This window comes from Enhydra lutris, unplaced genomic scaffold, assembly GCF_002288905.1.
Source record: "Enhydra lutris kenyoni isolate GAN:26980312 unplaced genomic scaffold, ASM228890v2 scaffoldscaffold21, whole genome shotgun sequence".
NCBI classification, from domain to species: domain Eukaryota; kingdom Metazoa; phylum Chordata; class Mammalia; order Carnivora; family Mustelidae; genus Enhydra; species Enhydra lutris.
The window spans coordinates 24,429,701-24,448,688 of NW_019154105.1; the positions used below are offsets into that span (position 1 = coordinate 24,429,701).

At 38.3% G+C, this 18,988-nt stretch overlaps 1 protein-coding gene across 2 annotated transcripts in view; it reads left to right on the forward strand.

Annotated features, from left to right (window-relative positions):
- The window catches only part of LOC111149069 (clock circadian regulator), a 137,810-nt gene that overhangs the window by 75,193 nt on the left and 43,629 nt on the right, over positions 1–18,988 (forward strand). For both annotated transcript variants that reach the window (XM_022505976.1, XM_022505975.1), the window contains one exon: positions 15,650–15,739. In XM_022505976.1, coding sequence (XP_022361684.1) covers positions 15,650–15,739 — 90 coding nt within the window. The remainder of the gene's footprint in view (positions 1–15,649; positions 15,740–18,988) is intronic.

Here is an 18,988-nt window from a genome sequence, read left to right on the forward strand (position 1 = left end):
CATAAATACATACCACATCTTCCTTATTGGTTCATCTGTCAAGTGGACACTTGGGCTGTTTCCATATCTTTGCTGTTATAAATAATGCCGCTATAAACATAAGGGTGCATGTATCCCTTTGAATTAGTGTTGTATTCTGTGGGTAGATACCTAGTAGTGTGATTGCTTGATCATGGGGTAGTTCTATTTTTAACTTTCTAAGGAGCTTCCATACTGTCTTCCACAGTGGCTACACCAGTTTGCATTCCCACCAACAATGCAAGAATGTTCCATTTTCTCCACATCCTTACCAACACCAGTTGTTTCTTGTGTTGTTGATTTAGCCATTCTAACAGGTGTAAGGTGATATCCCATTGTAGTATTGATTTGCATTTCCCTGATGATAAGTGACGATGAGCATCTTTTCATGTGTCTTTTGGCCATCTGTATGTTTTTGGAGAAGTGTCTGTTCATGTCTTCTGCCCATTTTTTTTAATTGGTTATTTGGTTTTGGGGTCTTGGATTTTGTAAGTTCTTTATATATTTCGAATGCTAACCCTTTACCAGATAATGTCATTTGTAAATATCTTGTCCCCTTCCATAGGTTGCCTTTAAGTTTTGTTGATTATTTCCTTTGAAAAAGCTTTTTATTTTGATGTAGTCACTATAGTTTATTTTTGCTTTTGTTTCTCTTGCCTCAGCAGACCTATCTACAAGAAGTTTGCGATGGCTCATATCAGAGAAGTTACTACCTATTCTCTCTCCTAGGATTTTCAAGTCTCATATTTAGGTCTTTAATCCATTTCAAATTTATTTTCGGGTATGGTGTAAGAAAGTGGTCCGGTTTCATTCTTTTGCATGTTGTCCAGTTTTTCCAGCAGTGTTTGCTGAAGAGACTGTTTCCCATTGGATATTCTTTCCTGCTTTGTTGAATATTGACCATATAATTGTGGGTTTATTTCAGGGTTTTCTATTCTGTTCCATTGATCTGTATGTCTGTTTTTGTGCCAGTACCCTACTATTTTGATTCCTACAGGTTTATACTATAACTTTAAGTCCAGAATTGTGAGGCGTCCAGCTTTGCTTTTCTTTTTCAAGATTGCTTTGGTTATTTGGGGTCTTTTGTGATTCCATACAAATTTTAGGATCATTTCTTCTAGTTCCATAAAAGATGCTGTTGGTATTTTGATAGGGATTGCATTAAATGTGTAGATTGCTTTGGGTAGTGTAGACATTTTAATAATATTTGCTTTCCCAGTCCATGATCATGGAATGTCTTTCCATTTCTTTGTGTCACCTTCCATTTCTTTTGTAAGTGTTTTACAGTTTTCAGAGCGTAAGTCTTTGATCTCTTTGGTTAGGTTTATTCCTAAGTATCTCATTAATTTGGCGCAATTGCAAATGGGATTGTTTTCTTAACTTCTCTTTGTGCTGCTTTATTATTGGTATCTAGAAGTGCAGCAGATTTCTGTAGATTACTGAATTAGTGTATCAAGTTCTAGTGATTTAGTGTATCAGTTTGTTGGTGGAATCTTTTGGGTTTTCTATATACAGGATCATGTCATCTGCAAATAGTGAAAGTTTTCCTTCTTTCTTACAGATTTGGATGCCTTATATTGCTTTCTGTTGTCTGACTGCTGTAGCTAGTAAGTCCAGTACTGTGTTGAATAAAAGTGGTAAGAGTGGATAGCATTGTGTGTCTCCTGACCATAGCGGAAAAGCTATTTTTCCCCATTAAGGATGTTAGTCATTTGAGTTTTCTATATACAGTATCCTATCAACTGCAAATAGTGAAAGTTTTGCTTCTTCCTTACCAAATTGGATGCCTTTTATTTCTTTTCCTTGGTTGATTGTTGTGGCTAGGACTTCCAGTGCTGTGTTGAATAAAAGTGCTGAGACTGGACACGATTGTCTTGTTCTTGACTTAAGGGAAAAGCTCTCAGTATTTCACCACTGAGTATGATGTTAGCTGTGTGTTTTCATCTTTGGCTTTTATTATGTTAAGGTATGTTCCCTCTAAACCCACTTTATTGAAATCTTCAATCATGAATGGATGTTGCACTTTGTCAGATACTTTTTCTGCATCTGTTGAGATGCTCATATGGTTTGTATCCTTTCTCTTAATTGACTTGATGTATCGCATTAATTCATTTGTGAATATTGAACCACTGTATCCCAGAAATAAATCCCACTTGATTGTGATGAATGCTTTTTAAAATGTATTGTTGGATTTGGTTTGTTGATATTTTGTTAAGGATTTTGCACTTAAGTTCATCAGGGATGAACTACAGGGATTGCCCTGAAGTTCTCTCTTTCTCTCTCTCTCTTTTTTTTCTTGTAGTTTTTTAGTGGTTTTCATATCAGGGTAAATGGTGGCTTCACAAAGTGAATTTGGAAGCTTTTCTTCCCCTCGGTTTTTTGGAAGAGTTTGAGAATCATAGGTATTACCTTTGAATATTTGGTAGAGTTCGCCTGTGAAGCCATCTGGTCCTAGGATTTTGTTTGTTGGGAGTTTTTTGATTACTGATTCCATTTCTTTCTGGTAGTTGGTCTGTTCAAATTTTTATTTTCCTGTTCAGTTTTGGTAGGTTATTTGTTTCCAGGAATTTATCCATTTCTTCTATGTTGTCCAATTTGTTGGCATGTAGTTTTTTATAATGTTTCAATTATATTTCCATACAAACTCACACCCCAAGATCAAGAGTCATATGTTTCACTGACTGAGCTAGTCAAGCATTCCAGTCTTTGTTTTTTAATTTTTTTAATTTAAATTCAGTTAATTAGCATATAATGTATTATTTATTTCAGGGGCACAGGTTTGTGATTCATTAGTCTTACACAACACACAGTGTTCACTACAACATATACCCTTTTCAGTGTCCATCCCCCCAGCCACCCCATCCACCACTGCCATCCCCTCCTGCAAGCTCAGTTTGTTTCCTAATATTAAGAGTCTCTTATGGTTTGTCTCCCACCCTGGTTACATCTTGTTTCATGTTTTTCTCTCTTTCTTGTGATCCTGTGCCTTGTTTCTTAAATTCCACATTGAGATCATATGATAATTTTCTTTCTCTGGTTGATTTATTTCACTTAGCATAATACCCTCTAGTTCCATCCATGTTGTCACAAATTGCAAGATTTCTTTTTTTGATGGCTACATAATATTCCATCAAATATATATATACCACATCTTCTTTATCCATTCAGTTGCCAATGGACATCTGGGCTCTTTCCATAGTTTGGCTACTATAGACACTGATGCTATCACCATTGGGTGCAGTTGCCCCTTTGGGTCACTACCTTTGTATCTTTGGGGTAAATCCCCAGTAGTGCAATTGCTGGGTCATAGGGTAGCTCTATTTTCAACTTTCTGAGGAACCTATATCCTGTTTTCCAGAGTGGCTGCACCAGCTTGCACGGCCACCAACAGGTGTTCCCATTTCTCCACATCCTTGCCAGCACCTGTTTTTTCCTGACCTGTTGATTTTAGCCATTCTGACTGGTGTGAAGTGGTATCTTAACTGTGTTTTTTGATTTGTATTTAGCCTGATGCCGAATGATGCTAAGCACTTTTTCATGTGTCTGTTGGCCATTTGGATGTCTTCTTTGGAGAAATGTTTGTTCATGTCTTCTGCCCTTTTCTTGATTGGATTATTTGTTCTTTGGGTGTTGGGTTTGATAAGTTCTTTATTGATTTTGGAAACTAACACTTTACCTCATAAGACATTTGGAAATCTCTTCTCCCATTCTGTTGGTTGTCTTTTCGTTTTGTCAACTGTTTCCTTTGTTGTGTGAAAGCTTTTGATCTTGATGAAGTCCCAGTATTTCATTTTTGCCTTTTTTTCCTTGCCTTTGGAGACGTGTCTAGCAAGAAATTGCTGTGGCTAAGGTCACGGAGGTTGCTGCCTGTGTTCTCGTCTAGGATTTAGATAGATTCCTGTGTCCCACTTAGGTCTTTCATCCATTTTGAGTCTATTTTTTGTGTGTGGTATAAGGAAAAGGTCCAGTTTCATCCTTTGCATGTGGCTGTCCAGTACCATGTGCTGAAGAGATTTTGTTCCATTGGACATTCTTTCTTGCCTTGTCAAAGATTAGTTGACCATAGAGTTGAGGATCCATTTCTGGGTTCTCTGTTCTGTTCCATCGATCTATGTGTCTGTTTTTGTGCGAGTAACATGCTATCTTGACGATTACAGCTTTGTAGTAGAGCTTGAAGTCTGGGAGTGTGATGCCACCAGCTTTGGTTTTCTTTTTCAACATCCCTTTGGCTATTTGGGGTCTTTTCTGGGTCTGTGCAAATTTTAGGATTATTCATTCCAGTTCTGTGAAAAAAGGTTGATGGTATTTTGATATCGATTGGGTTGAATGTATAGATTGCTCTAGGTAGCAGAGACATTTTAACAATATTTGTCTTTCCCATCCATGAGCATGGAAAGTTTTTCCAAGTCTTCCTCAATTTCTTTCATGAGTATTCTGTATTTTTCTGAGTACAGATCCTTTGGCTCTTTGGTTAGGTTTATTCCGAGATATCTTAATGATTTTTGGTTTACTTGTAAACGGGATTGATTCCTTAAATTCTTTTTCCTGTCTCACTGTTAGTATATAAAATGCAGCTGAGCTCTGTGCATTGATTTTATATCCTAACGCTTTGCTGAAATCCTATATCAGTTATAGCAATTTTGGGGTGGAATCTTTTGGATTTTCCACATAGAGTATCATGTCATCTGCAAAGAGTGAGAGTTTGAATTCTTTGCTGATTCGGATGCCTTTTATTTCTTTCTGTTGTCTGATTGCTGAGTCTAGGACTTCTAGTACTATGTCAAACAACATTGGTAAGAGTGGCCATCCTGCCATGTTCACTGTGGGCTTTTCATGGATGATGGCTTTTATGATGTTGAGGTATGTACCCTCTCTCCCTACACTGTGAAGAGTTTTAATCTAGAAAGCATGTTACTTTGTCAAATGCTTTTTCTGCATCTATTGAGAGGATCGTATGGTTCTTAGTCTTTGTTTTATTAATGTAGTGTATCACATTGATTGATTTGTGGATGTTCAACCAACCTTGCAGCCCAGGAATACATCCCACTTGGTCATGCTGAATAATCCTTTTAATGTACTATCGGATGCTATTGGCTAGTATCTTGGTGAGAATTTTGGTATCCATGTTCATCAGGGATTTTGGTCTGTATTTCTTCTTTTTGATGGGGTCTTTATATGGTTTTGGGATCAAGATAATGCTGGCCTCATAGAAAGAGTTTGGGAGTTTTCCTTCTGTTTTGAGTTTTTTGAAACAGTTTCAGAAGAAAAGGTATTAGTTCTTCTTTAAATGTTTGATAGAATTCCCCTGCGAAGCCATCTGATCCTAGGCTCTTGTTTGGAGATTTTTGATTACTACTTCATCTCCTTGCTGGTTATGGGTCTGTTCAGGTTTTCTATTTCTTCCTGTTTCAGTTTTGATAGTTTGTATGTCTCTAGGAATACATCCATTTCTTCCAGATTGTCTAAGTTGTCAGCATGTAATTGCTCATGATATGTTCTTAAAATTGTTTGTATTTCTTTGATGTTGGTTGTGATCTCTCCTCTTTCATGTCTTTGCTCTTTTCTTTTGGATAAGTCTGGCTGGGGCTTTGTCAATCTTACTCTTTGAGAGAATCAGCTCCTAGTTTTATTGATCTGTCCTACTGTTCTTTTGTTTCTGTTTCATTGATTTCTGCTCAGTCTTTAGTATTTCTCTTCTCCTGCTGGGTTTAGGCATTATTTGCTGTTCTTTTTCCAGCTCCTTTAAGTGTTAGATTAGGTTGTGTATTTGAGACCTTTCTTATTTCTTGAGAAAAGCTTGAAGTGCTATCCACTTCCCTTTTAGGACTGCCTTTGCCACTTCCCAGAGATTTTGAACAGTTGTATTTTCATTCGTTTCCATGAATTTTTAAAATTCTTCTTTAATTTCCTGGTTGACCCGTTGATTCTTTAGTAGGATGCTCTTTTACCTCCGTGTACTTGAGTTCTTTCCAAAGCATTATGTTCCGAAAACATGCAGGGAATGATCTCAGTCTTTTGGTACTGGTGGAGACCTGATTTGTGACCCAAGATGGGATCTATCCTGAAGAATGTTCCATGTGCACTCAAGAAGATTGTGTATTTCTTTGCTTTGGTATGGAATGTTCTGAATGTATCTGTGAAGTCCATCTGGTCCAGCATGTCATTCTGTGCCCTTGCTTTCTTGTTGAGTTTGCTTAGATGATCTGTCCATTGCAGTGAGGCGCATGTTAAAATTGCCTACTATTATTGTATGAGTATCTATGTGTTTGATTTTATTATTAATTGGCTTATGTAATTGGTTGCTCCCATGTTAAGGGCATAAATATTTATAGTTGTTAGATCTTCTTGTTGGGTAGACCGTTTAAGTATGATATAGTGTCCTTCCTCATCTCTTATTACAGTCTTTGGTTTAAAATCTAATTTGTCTGATGTGAGTATTGGCACCGCAGCCTGCTTTTGATGTCCATTAGCACAGTAAATGGTTTTCTGCCCTGCCCCCGCTTTTAATCTGGAGGTCTCTTTTGGTCTAAAATGAGTCTCTTGCAGACAGTGTATTGATGAGTCTTGCTTTTTAAAAAACCTATTCTTGTATGCTATGTCTTTTGATTAGGACATTTAGCCCATTGACATTCAGGGTAACCATTGAAAGATATGAACTTAGTGCCATTGTATTGCCTGTAAGGTGACTGTTACTGAATGTTGTCTCTGTTCCTTTCTGGTCTGTGTTACTTTTGGGCTCTTTCTTTGCTTAGAGGATCCCTTTCAATATCTCTTACAGGGATGGTTTAGTGATCACAAATTCTTTTAGTTTCTCTTTGTCCTGGAAGCTTTTTATATGTCCTATTTTGAATGACATCATAGCTTGATAAAGTATTATTGATTGCATATTCTTCTCATTTAGCACCTTCAATATATCATGCCTGTACTTTCTGACTTAGGAGGTCTCTGTGGATAGGTCTGTTGTCAGTGTCGTGTTTTTACCCTTGTAGGTTACAGATCTCTTCTCCCGAGCTACTTTCAGGATTTTCTGTCTCTGATATTTTACGTCTCACTCTTATATGTCAGGGTGTTGAACTGTTTTGGATTTTGAGGGGATTTTCTGTGCCTCCTGGATTTTGATACCTATTTTCTTCCCCAGATTAGGGACATTCTTCGGTATAATTTGCTCCAGTGTACTTTCTGCTCCTCTCTCTCTTTCCTGTTCTTATGAGATCCCAATTACTCTAATATTGTTTTGCTTTATGTTGTCACTTACTTCTCGAGTTCTCCTCTTGTGATCCAGTAGTTGTTCATCTCTCTTTTTCTCAGCTTCTTTATTCTCCATTGTTTGGACTTCTCTATCACTAATTCTGTCTTCTGCCTCATTTATCCTAGCAGGTAGGGCCTCCATTTTTAATTGTATCTCATTAATTGCCTTTTTATTTCAACTTGGTTAGATTTCAGTTCTTTTATTTCTCTGGAAAGGGATTCTCTAGTGGCTTCTATGTTTTTTTCAAGCCCAGCTAGTTTATTTATAATCATTATTCTGAACTGTAGTTCTGACATCTTAGGTCCATATTCATTAGGTCCCTGGCAGTAAGTATTACTTCTTATTCTCTTTGTTGAGGTGAGTTTTTCTGTTTTGTCATTCTGTCCAGAGAAGAATAGATGAAGAACAGAACAAAATACTAAAAGGGCAACAACAGTCCCAGGGAAATATACACTAAACAAATCAGAAGAGACCCAATACCGGGGGTGGGGGGAACTGGTGAATATAATCAGGTAGGTGAGCCGAATAGAGCAATATGCTGGATTCTATGTGTATTTTTGGTTTATGTTTATAGAATACTAGACCCCAAAATTCCAACAAAGGAAAAACCTGTATATGTACAAAAATAAAGTTAAATACAATGAAAAGATAGAATGTAACTGTAAAAATGAAATTAAAAAACAAGAAAAAACAAAAGAGAAAGAAAAGAACAACAACAAAAAGGGATACAAATAACAACAACAAAGGTGAACATAACAGAGCAATACACTGTCTCCTGAGAGTATTTTGGTCAGTTTGTTAGGAGAAACCACCTCTCAGAATTGTAAGGAAAGAGAAACTTATATATATAAAAATCATATTAAATGCATCGAGAGGATTGAATGTAAATGTAAAGGTGAAAATTAAAAAAAAAAAAAAAAGAAGAAGAAGAAGAACGTGTGGGATGCCTGGGTGGCTCAGTTGGTTAAGCTGCTGTCTTTGGCTCAGGTCATGATCCCAGGTTCCTGGGATCGAATCTCACATCGGGCTCCTTGTTCGGCAGGGAGCCTGCTTCTTTCTCTGCCTCTGCCTGCTTCTTCGTGCTCTCTCTCTCTCTCTCTGACAAATGAATAAAATCTTAAAAAAAAAAAAAAAAAAAAAGAATGTGTCAGGCAGGTGAATAGAACAGAGCTATATACTAGATATTGGGTATATTTTGGTGTGTTAGAAGAAACTGCATCCCAAAATTTTAAAGAAAGAAAAACTTAGATATATATACAAAAATAAGGTTAAATACAATGAAGGGTTAGAACGTGACTGTAAGAACGAAAATTAAAAATATATTTAAAGAAAGGTTGATAAAATAGGAAGTTGATTTAAAAAGGAAAGAAGAAAATTTTAAAGAAAAAAAAATTTAAAAATTAAAGTCGAAAGACTAAAGAATCATGGGACAAAAGTCATGAGTTCTATGTGCTGTATTCCCCTAATACTGGAGTTTTGCAGTTCTCATTGATTGGTGAAGTTGGTCTTCGCTGGATGTTCTTGCTGATCTTCTGGGGGAGGGGCCCGTTGCAGTGATTCTTGAGTGTCTTTGCCTGAGGTGGAATTGCACTGCCCTTGCCAGGGGCCAGACTAAGTAATCTGCTCTGGTTTGCTCTTACGTGGCTGTTGTTCCCTGAAGGTTTTCCCCGCAGCTTTAGACGAGGAGAAGGAAAATGGCAGTCTTCTCATCTCTGTTCCCAGAGCTGAGAGCTCAGGGCCCCACTCCTCATTGAGCCCTTAGAGAAAAGAAGTCAGTCATTCCTGTCCCTAGTCTCTGGCCACACTATGTGCTCACCTAGCCTATGACTGAACATTTCTGTTTCTGGCACACAACCCCATGTGAAGTCTCCAAACCCAGCAGACTTCTATGGCATGCCTCTGCACTCCTCCTCCTGGGGGAGGAACAGGGGTCTCTCCATGGTTCTCCTGCTTGTTGGGCCGCTGCTCAAAGAGCAGGGGCCCCACTGTGCCCTGGATCGCAGTTTATGGCAACCCTGAGCTGAGAGCCCTGTCTTGGGCTGACCCTTTGTGGCTGGCTTCCCCGCTCCAATATGAACCCCTGGTCTTCCTGTAACCCTGAGGATCCTGAGACTGCACTGCCCTAGTGAGGCTTCCACCTCCTGCTTAGTTGCCTAAGCGACATCCTTTCACTGGAGCAGACTTCTAAAAGTTCTGATTTTTTTGTGCTCCTTGCTCTTTCACTTGCAGGTGGCTGGCTGATGGGGCCTCCCTCCCCCACTGTCTTCCCATATATCACTTTGGATTCACTTCTCTGTACCTCCTACCTTACAGAAAGTGGTTGCTTTTCTATTCCTGGACTTGTAGCTATTTTCTTAGATCTCCAGTTGAGTTTGCAGGTGTTCAGAATAGTTTGATAGCTATCTAGTTGAATTCCTGGGGCCAGACAAAATTAAGGTTTCCTACTCCTCTGCCATCTTGGAAGTCACCCCATCTTTGTTTTAAAGTTTAATTTGTCCTATGTAAGTATTACTATTCTGGCTTTCTTTTTTTTTTTTCTTCCAAGTTTTTATTTAAATTATTTAAATTTAAATTATTTAAATTCCAGCTAGTTAACATGTAGTGCAATATTAGTTTCAGGTGTAGAATATAGTGACTCATCACTTACATACAACAGTCACTGGTCATCACAAGTACCCTCCTTAATGCCCATCATGTGTTTGGCACCCACCCTCCCCCAACCCCCCCCCCCCCCCCCCCCCCACTTCTCTTCTAGCAACCATCAATTTGTTCTCTATAGTTGAGTCTGTTTCTTGGTTTGCCTCTTTTTTGACATCCACTTGCACGATAAATATTTCTCCATCCCCTCACTTTCAATCTGCAGGTATCTTTAGGTCTAAAATGAGTATCTTATAATCAGCATATAGATGAGTCTTGTTTTTTTATCCGTCCTGTCACTCTGTATCTTTTTTTTTTTTTTTTAAAGATTTTATTTATTTATTTGTCAGAGACAGAGGGAGAGAGAGTGAGCGAGCAAAGGCAGACAGAGAGGCAGGCAGAGGCAGAGGGAGAAGCAGGCTCCCCGCCGAGCAAGGAGCCCGATGTGGGACTTGATCCCAGGACGCTGGGATCATGACCTGAGCCGAAGGCAGCTGCTTAACCAACTGAGCCACCCAGGTGTCCCCACTCTGTATCTTTTGATTGGCTCATTTAGTCCATTTGTATTCAAAGTAATTATCCAAAGGTATGTATTTATTGCCCTTTTAATACCTGTTTTGTGGTTGTTTCTGAAGATTTTCTCTGATCCTTTCTTGTCTTTTCTCTTTGATGGTTTGCTGGTTTTCTTTAGTGATATATTCAGATGTATTCCTGTTTATTCTTTGCATATTTATTAGTATCTTTGATCTGTTGTTATCATTAAGTTTGTATATAACATCTTCTGCATATAGCAGTCTATATTAAGTTGATGGTTGCTTAAGTTTGAGCCCATTCTTTACACCTCTCCTGTCCATATTTTAGGTAAATGGTGTCATATTTTACATCCTTTTATTTTTAAGTTGCTTGACTGATATTTTACAGAAATACTCATTTTTCCTGCTTTTGTGTTTTCTGTCTTCACACTTGTCACATTTGGTCTCTCTTTTTGACTCATAGTCCCCTTCAGTATTTCTTGCATGGCTCATTTAGTGGTTGTGAATTCGTTTAGTTTCGTTTGCTTGGGAAAACCTTTTTTGTTGTTGTTGTTGTCTGGGAAATTCTTTATCTCTCCTTCTGTTCTGAATGATAGCCTTTTTTTCTTTTTTTAAAGATTTTTTTTATTTACTTATTTATTTGACAGAGAGAGACATAGCAAGAGAGGGAACACAAGCCGGGGAGCGGGAGAGGGAGAAGCAGGCTTCCTGCTGAACAGGGAGCCTGATGCGGGGCTCGATCCCAGGACCCTGGGATCATGACCTGAGCTGAAGGCAGACGCTTAATGACTGAGCCACCCAGGCACCCCTGCATGATAGCCTTGTTATGTAGAGTGTTCTTTGCTGCAGATTTTTTTTTCCCATTAAGTACTTTGAATGTATCATGCCCACTCCCTTCTGGCTTGGAAAGTTTCTGTTGAAAAATCCCCCTCCAATCTTAGGGAGTTTCCCTTGTATGTAACTGTTGTCTTTTGTCTTGCTGCTTTTAGATTTTTTTCTTTACCACTGGATTTGCTTTTGTTGATTTTGTTGGGGGTTCTCTGTGCCTCTTGGGTCTGGATATCTGTTTTCTTCTCCAGATTGGGGAAGTTTTCAGCTTTTATCTCTTCAAATAAATTTTCTGCCCTCTTTACTCTTCTTCTGGGACTCCTATAATATGAATGGTACTAAGTTTGATGGGAGTCACTGAGTTCCCTAAGTCTATTCTCATTTAGTGTTATTCTTTTTTCTCTCTTTTCTTCAGCTTGATTATTTTCCATGACTCTGTCTTGTAGGTCATTAATTCATTCCTCTGCTTCTTCCATTCTACTGTTCATTCCATCAGGTGTATTTCTCATTTTGTTCATTGAGCTCTTTATCTCTGCTATGTTATTCCTTATCTCTGTGTTGAGAGTCTTGCTGATATCTTCCACTCTTTTCTCAAGTCTGGTGAATATATTTAGGATCATTATTTGCTCAAATAATGCTCTACCACTGAGCTATACCCCCAATTTAGGATCATTATTTAAAAATTCTCTATCAGGCATGTAAGTTATATCTGTTTTACTTAGGTCTCTGCCTGTGGCCTTGCCCTTTTATTTTATTTAGGACAAATTCCTGTGCCTTCTCATTTTGTTTAAGTCTCTGGCTGCTTCTTTGTGCTAGGAAAGTCACCTTCATCTCCTGTTCTTGAGGGTAATGGCCTTATGAAGGAGAGGTTTTATAATGCCCTGCTAAGTAGTGTTACCTCTTCCCCAGAGCCTAGCACTTCAAGGAGTATCTCCAGCGTGTGCTGTGTATTTTCTGCTGTTGTGTCCTGGCCACTTTATCCTTCAGGCAAGTCGTCTGCAGAGGCTCTCTTCACCTGTTGTGAAATGAGACCTGTCACTACCACCAGTGGAACTGAGGCCCTGTAAGACTTTTGGGTGGGGAGAAGTGGTATGGCCAAGGGTTTGGGCTGGGTTTTTGGGGTGGTGGGGGGGGGCAATCACACTGGGACTGACACAAATGTGACTGGAAAGGGTGGTTTTTCTGGAGCACAGAAGGGTGGCGCTCGGTGTAAAGGAATTAAGTAGTGAGTGCTGAGGTTGCCCTTGTTCCCACAGGTGGCTGTGTGCTTAGGCTGAGGGGTGGGAGAGGGAAATGGTACCTGCCAGTTCCTTTGCTCCTGGTGGGGTCTTTCTATGAATGCTGTCTCTCTGGGATACACTCTGAGACGAGCAAATAACCTCCCCACTGTATATCCCACCTGCTCTTCAGATCTCCATTTCCGCACTGTGTCCACACGATGTTTGCCCTGCCTTCTTCCCCAGTGACCCCGGAGTCTCTGAGCCAAACCTGCAGATCTTTAGAATTCTAGCGTTAAGCCCTGCTGATTGCCAGAACTCATGAAATTTGGCCCCTTTTACGTTCCAAGCCCAGGTGCTATGGGGATTTGTTTTTCTTTTGTACTCTCCTGTGTGCTAGTCTGTCTTTTGTCAGTCTCTGTTACTGGGGCTCCCTCCCCACTGTAGCAGCCCGTCTTTTTCACTGCCTCTCTGCATTTTCCTACCTTTTTTAATGTGGTCTCTTCTCTACCTTTAGTTGTTTGCTCTGCCAGTCTTCAGATGGATTTCTGGGATATTTAGGGTGATTTGATAGTTATCAAGTTGTATTTGGGGATAAGGTATAGCTAGGATCCTGCTACTCTGCCACCATCATTGAAGACAAACAGTTTTAACTAATGAACTCTTCCCATTATATCAGACAGTATGGGAAAAGGGATAAGCCTCACAGGCTTCAGTCTTGGGAGTAGGATGTCCTTCCCTGTCTTACTTTCTCATCCATATTTCTCCAGTCTTCCTCCTTAGGGCCCTCCTCAAGACCCCTTAAGTTTTTGGTGTACCCATCCACTGTGCTCGGAAATTATATCCCTCCTCTCAAAAGAAGTCCTGGGCCCTGGGTCCTTTCTTGTGTTAAGACTTTTGTGGTACGTTGGTGGAGGCTTTTCTCTGCTTAGTCTTTTCCTTTGTCGAAGATGAAAGGCTAGGCTCTGGTTCTGGCAATGGGCTTATGTTATTAAGAGTTCTGATTTCAGTTCATTCCCTTCACAGAAGAGAGCTCCACTCAGCTTCTAGCAAATATCCTAAGAGCAAATATAGATCATCATAATAAATATTATTTTACTTTCAGAGATAACAGGATCTAGCTTCACATGAAGTATGTTCTTAACCCATTCATTATGAAATAATAATACAAGCATTATTGTACTAAGGAGTTTTGGTAAAAATAATTTCATGAATTTTCTTTTCTTCTTTTTTAAAGATTTCTTTATTGACTTGCGAGAGAGAACCAGCACACACACATATATGTGTTTTGGGGGGGTGCGGTAAGAGGTAGGGAGGGAAAGAGAGAAGGAGAAGAGGGAGAGAGAGAGAGAGAGAGTGTGTGTACCTTAAGCAGACTCCCTGCTGAGTGCAGAGCCCAACACAGGGCTCGATCTCACGACCCTGAGATCATGACCTGAACTGAAATTTAGAGTCAGGCACTTAACAGACTGAGCTACCCAGGTACCCCTTGAATTTTCTTAAATTACAAGGTTCTCTTTCTGTCTCTCTCTCTCACACATGCTCAGCCAAGAATGGGTTTTTCTGAGCCATTCTAGAAGATAGCCGTCTACTCAAAGTAAGTTCTTTCTGACATCCAGAGCTGTCCCCCAGTAGAAGCTGAGGCGAGGTGGAGGGTGCCTTTTGCCATATATTCAGCAATTCTTCAACAGTTATTTCGAAGTAGGAGATGACCCTAACTCCCAGGTCCATACATTATATACTACAGATATTTTTTATCTACTACATGCCACATATCTGCGAGGTGCTGTAGACACAGTGTTCAAGAAGATATATATGGTTCTTACCAGCAATTGCTATCCTTTGAGAGAGCCCTATAATTAAAAAGAATTTTAAATTTAGCATGATAGCCGTTCTGATAGGCAGAGAGGAACTCTTCTTATGGTATATATCTTTTCTGCTGTGTATCTTCAGCATCTTTTTCACTGGATCTTCTTTTCCTTCAACCTGCGTATATAGTTCAGTTACTTCCCTTGATACTTGGTCCCCTTAGAACTTGTCCTTTTCCTTCCTTCCCTCTGAAGTTCATAAAGGAGTACTTTGTAATGGACAATATCCACTGTCTCTAAACTCAATGTAGTCTGATGTACCTTGCTACTGACATAACTCTTAAAAGTCATCAAAATCCACTTGTCATTTTCTTAGTCCTTATCCTATTTGATCTCTTTTTATAGTGAACAATCCCTCTTCCTTCTCACTCACCTTGTCATTTGCTCTTCCACTGCCTTCCTTGACAATGTCTTTATTCTCTGTCATTTTCTCTGGCCCTTGTCCTCCTCCTCATCCCCATGTGTAGATAATTATTCCAAGGATTTGTCTTCGGCATGCTTCCGTCTTTTGCAGATCTCATTTCTTCAGCTCTCACTTCTGTGCCTAGGGCTCTCAAGTGAAAATACTTTGTAAAATATGAAGTACAGGGTTGCTTTATTGTTAAATATCTTATCCCATGTACTAGCTTCTCTCTGAACTCTAACTTCCCATTTCTCAAAGTTTGCCTAATTCTTTGTTCTTACTGCTACTGATTTCATTCATATTTTCATTAACTTCCCTGACTTCCAGAAGCCACTGAAATTTTCCTAACTTAATTCTGTTTCTTCTAAATCCATGTAATACTGCTTCTAGACTACTTTTGAACGAAGTCCTTATGTCTGGAGCTGGTATTCAAGGCCTTTCATGATCTGACCCAGCCTACTTTTTCAGCTTAATTTCTCTTTCACTTTAACCTCATGTATCTCCTTAAGTTTCAGTCGAACATCTTTTTATTAATATACCCAAAAGGTGGGAATGTGTTCTTTTGTGTCAGACATATCATTGATGTCATGTCAGATACCAGCATCTTCAAATAAGGCAGTTCTCTTAGAATGTACATATAATAATGATAGAACATTAGGTATCTGTTTTAGAAGACAACTCTCCCATGTATGACCATATTGTGATATTTCCCCCCCCCCCCCAGAAACATTTAAGAATGCACAAAGATATGTACTACGGTGTTGTAAAGGGAAAAGTTAGCATTTGGCAGCACTCTGGAAATTACACACTGAGTCCTTTGTCATTTAATTAGATTTTTTTTTTCTGTCCTATACTTTTTTTCTTTTCTCTTAACTGACCATTATGTTTAATTTCAGGCTCTTGATGGTTTTTTTTTAGCAATCATGACAGATGGAAGCATAATATATGTGTCTGAGAGTATAACTTCATTACTTGAACATTTACCAGTAAGTATCCTGTGATCTTTTTCTTATTTAAGACCTATTTTAAATGCTCTAAAGCATGAGGAAGAGGATCTCCAGAGCAATGTTGAACAGTTGTTAGAGTCAGGAGGAGAGCTCTAACCATGTCTCCCTATTTGGCAGTAACTAATACTTAACTGCCACTGTATCTAACCTCTGCCCTTCTTACTCTCATGCTGTTCTCAGTGTTTCCTTTTTAATCAGCCTGGTGACAGTGTTGCTAAGTCACTGGAAATACCTTAAGAATAAGTAAATTTGGGGGGAGTTATTTGTTCCTTTCAGAGGAACTCAAGTAATTTTTTCAAAAGAATAACTTAGAATAACACACTAAAAATAAGAGGTACAGAATTTTTGTGCTCTGCGCTAGAAATGAGAATTTTATAATGACCATATTCAATTTATTTTCAATATGACCCAACAGAATTAGAAAAGAATTATATTGTATAATTTTGATCAGGATGATGAATACCTGAATTATATCTTATTGCTTGCTGTTTTATTAAACGTGTATTTGCTGACTACTCTGTGTCACACTGTTATGCTAGGTGCTGTGCTGCCGTTGACAGTTTTTATGAATTTAAAGTTTTTATTTAAAATGTAATTGTTCTTATCTAAGATAGGACTTGTAGTATAAATATTCTGAAGTTATTTATAAATTACTCTTAAATTGCCCATCTTTTGAAGATCTATAAGAATACAGAGTAAACTCTTCTGTAAAAGTCTCTTTCAAGAGATAGCAAAAAGCACTATCACCCTTCCTTTGATTATTCTGCTACTTTATATGTTACCAAAAGAATAGACTCCACACTTAAAGATCGGATTCTACAGCACGTCTAGTTAGGATTTAGGTGTTTGATCATTAATGTTTTTCTTCTCAATGCAAACCCTCTTTGCCCTCACATTCCCTTTTTTTTTTTTTTTAACTTTTAATTTTAGAACTGGTTTTATATTTACAGAAAAATGAAGAAGATAGTACAGAGAGTTCCCATATGCCGCATGCCCAGTTTCCTCTCTTACTCACATCTTCTGGATCTTTTTAGTTGATTGTGTAAGCCAAAGCTTATAGACTGGCAGGTGTATTTTTTGGGCAGAGAAGATTGCTGCTGATCCAGTAGACCCGTTTCATTTCATTCTGAGTAAAGAGTAGCCTTTTTTAAAACAGTTTTTTGCTTTTCTCTGCTTACCATACTTTCCCTCACATCATTGACATTGCTGAATTATATGTTATTTAATGATTTGAAAATGTAAGCACAAGTGTCTTTTGAGAAAATGAAATAATACTTGTTTAGGATTATGCATAATAGGAGAAAACAATATGTGCTTTCCTATTTTGAGTTGTCATTAAAAATTAACTGTAACAGGTAACCTGGGTGGCTAGTGGGTTAAGCCTCTGCCTTCCGCACAGGTCATGATCTCAGGGTCCTGCGATCGAGGCCTGCATTGGGCTCTCTGCTCAGCAGGGAGCCTGCTTCCCCCGCTCTTTCTGCCTGCCTTCTGTCTACTTGTGATCTCTCTGTGTCAAATAAATAAATAAAATCTTTTAAAAAATTGAGTGTAACAAATAGTTTAAAATAATTTTTTCATTTTAATATGCAAACCTTTTTTGTCTAAAATAGAATTTTGGCTGTTGCCTGAAAGGAAAGAAACATTAGTAAATCCCCAAATTAGGCTTTAGTGTTTATAATTCAGTTCTCTTGAGAAATTAGAATTTGCCATCTTAGTGTTCAGTGGGACTTAAAATTTTTAAATTCTAATTCTGACTATAAAATTATAAAACTGATACTTTAGGTCCTGCAAAAAGAATATTTTTCTTTGTCACTTCATACTTATGAAATTAACTTAGGTACATTTTAACTATTTGTGGCTAACAATTAGGAGAAGGCATTTTGTTGATTTTTTCCAACCCTTCTTGGTTTGACATTCTGTGACAAAATCATAGGGTCATAGAACCTCAGCATCAGAAGGGATTTTAGACCTCCTCAGCCCAGCCTGCCTTTATGTTATCAGCAGACATGTTCCCAGAGAAATTGGACTTAATTATGCAAACATTTAGTAAAAGGGGCAACACAAAAAGTCAGGCCTCTTGACTGGGAACTTAAAATTGGTTAACACTTGACAACTTTAAGACTTGATTTCCTCACACTTGCTTAAATGTGCTCCTGAGAGGGAGAGTATATTAAACTTGTAATCACCTGTAATGTGGGGCGGGAAGGGGGGTGGGGGTGGGAGAATGATTAACCGTGTTACAATGTAACAGAGTCCAAGAGTGAAAGTGCTGCCTCTGAAGATACTTTTCCTTTCCTTTTCTGTTCTTCTTAACTTGTTAGTTGGGAAGTATAAACATAAGTGTGTTTTAAGTCAGTACAGACTTTGGTATAAATATAGTATGCCACAATATAATTTAGAATTTTTTTGAATAGTTATATAATGATTTTGAAAGCTTATTTGATAGGGCCAGAATTTTTGTTCCTGGTGCCTGTACGAAAGGAACATAGTTATTATATCCAACATATATTTGACATTTTTTTTAGAGGAGCTTTTAATCCTTTTTAAGCAACTTGTGTTTATATTTCCAAACTAAAAGCAGTTATCTGACTGTTGGTTGTCTACCTGAAAGGAAAGGAAATTGGTGGGAGTGAATAGTTTCCACTTAATGGTCACATTGACCTACTGTAGAGAAGAACAGAAAGACCTGAATGATCCAGTAATTCCATTCCTGGGTATTGACCCAAAGAAAACAGGAATACTAATTCAGAAAGATACATGTACCCCTTTGTTTATTGCAGCATTATTTAGGATAGCTAAGGTGTGGAAGCAACCCAAGTGTTCATCCATAGATGAATGGATGAAGAAGGTGTGGTGTATATATATAATGGAATACTACTCAGCCATAAAAAAGAATGAAATCTTGCCATCTGCAACAGCATGGATGGACCTAGAGGGTATTATGTTAAGTTAAATAAGTCAGAGAAAGTCATATCCTAAATAGTTTAACTTATGTGTGGAATCTGAAAAAGAAAAGAAATGAATAAAAAGATCCCAGTAGACTCTTAAACACAGAGAAGAAACTAGTGGTTACCAGAGGAGATGGGGGAGGATGGATGAAATAGGAGAAGGGGATTAAGAGGCACAAATTTCCAGTTTAAGAAAAGCAAAGAAAGAAAACAGAAAGGCTGTTGATTTAGGTCACATTATAAACAGCAGATTTTATATTTCTTCATGAAAATGATTGAG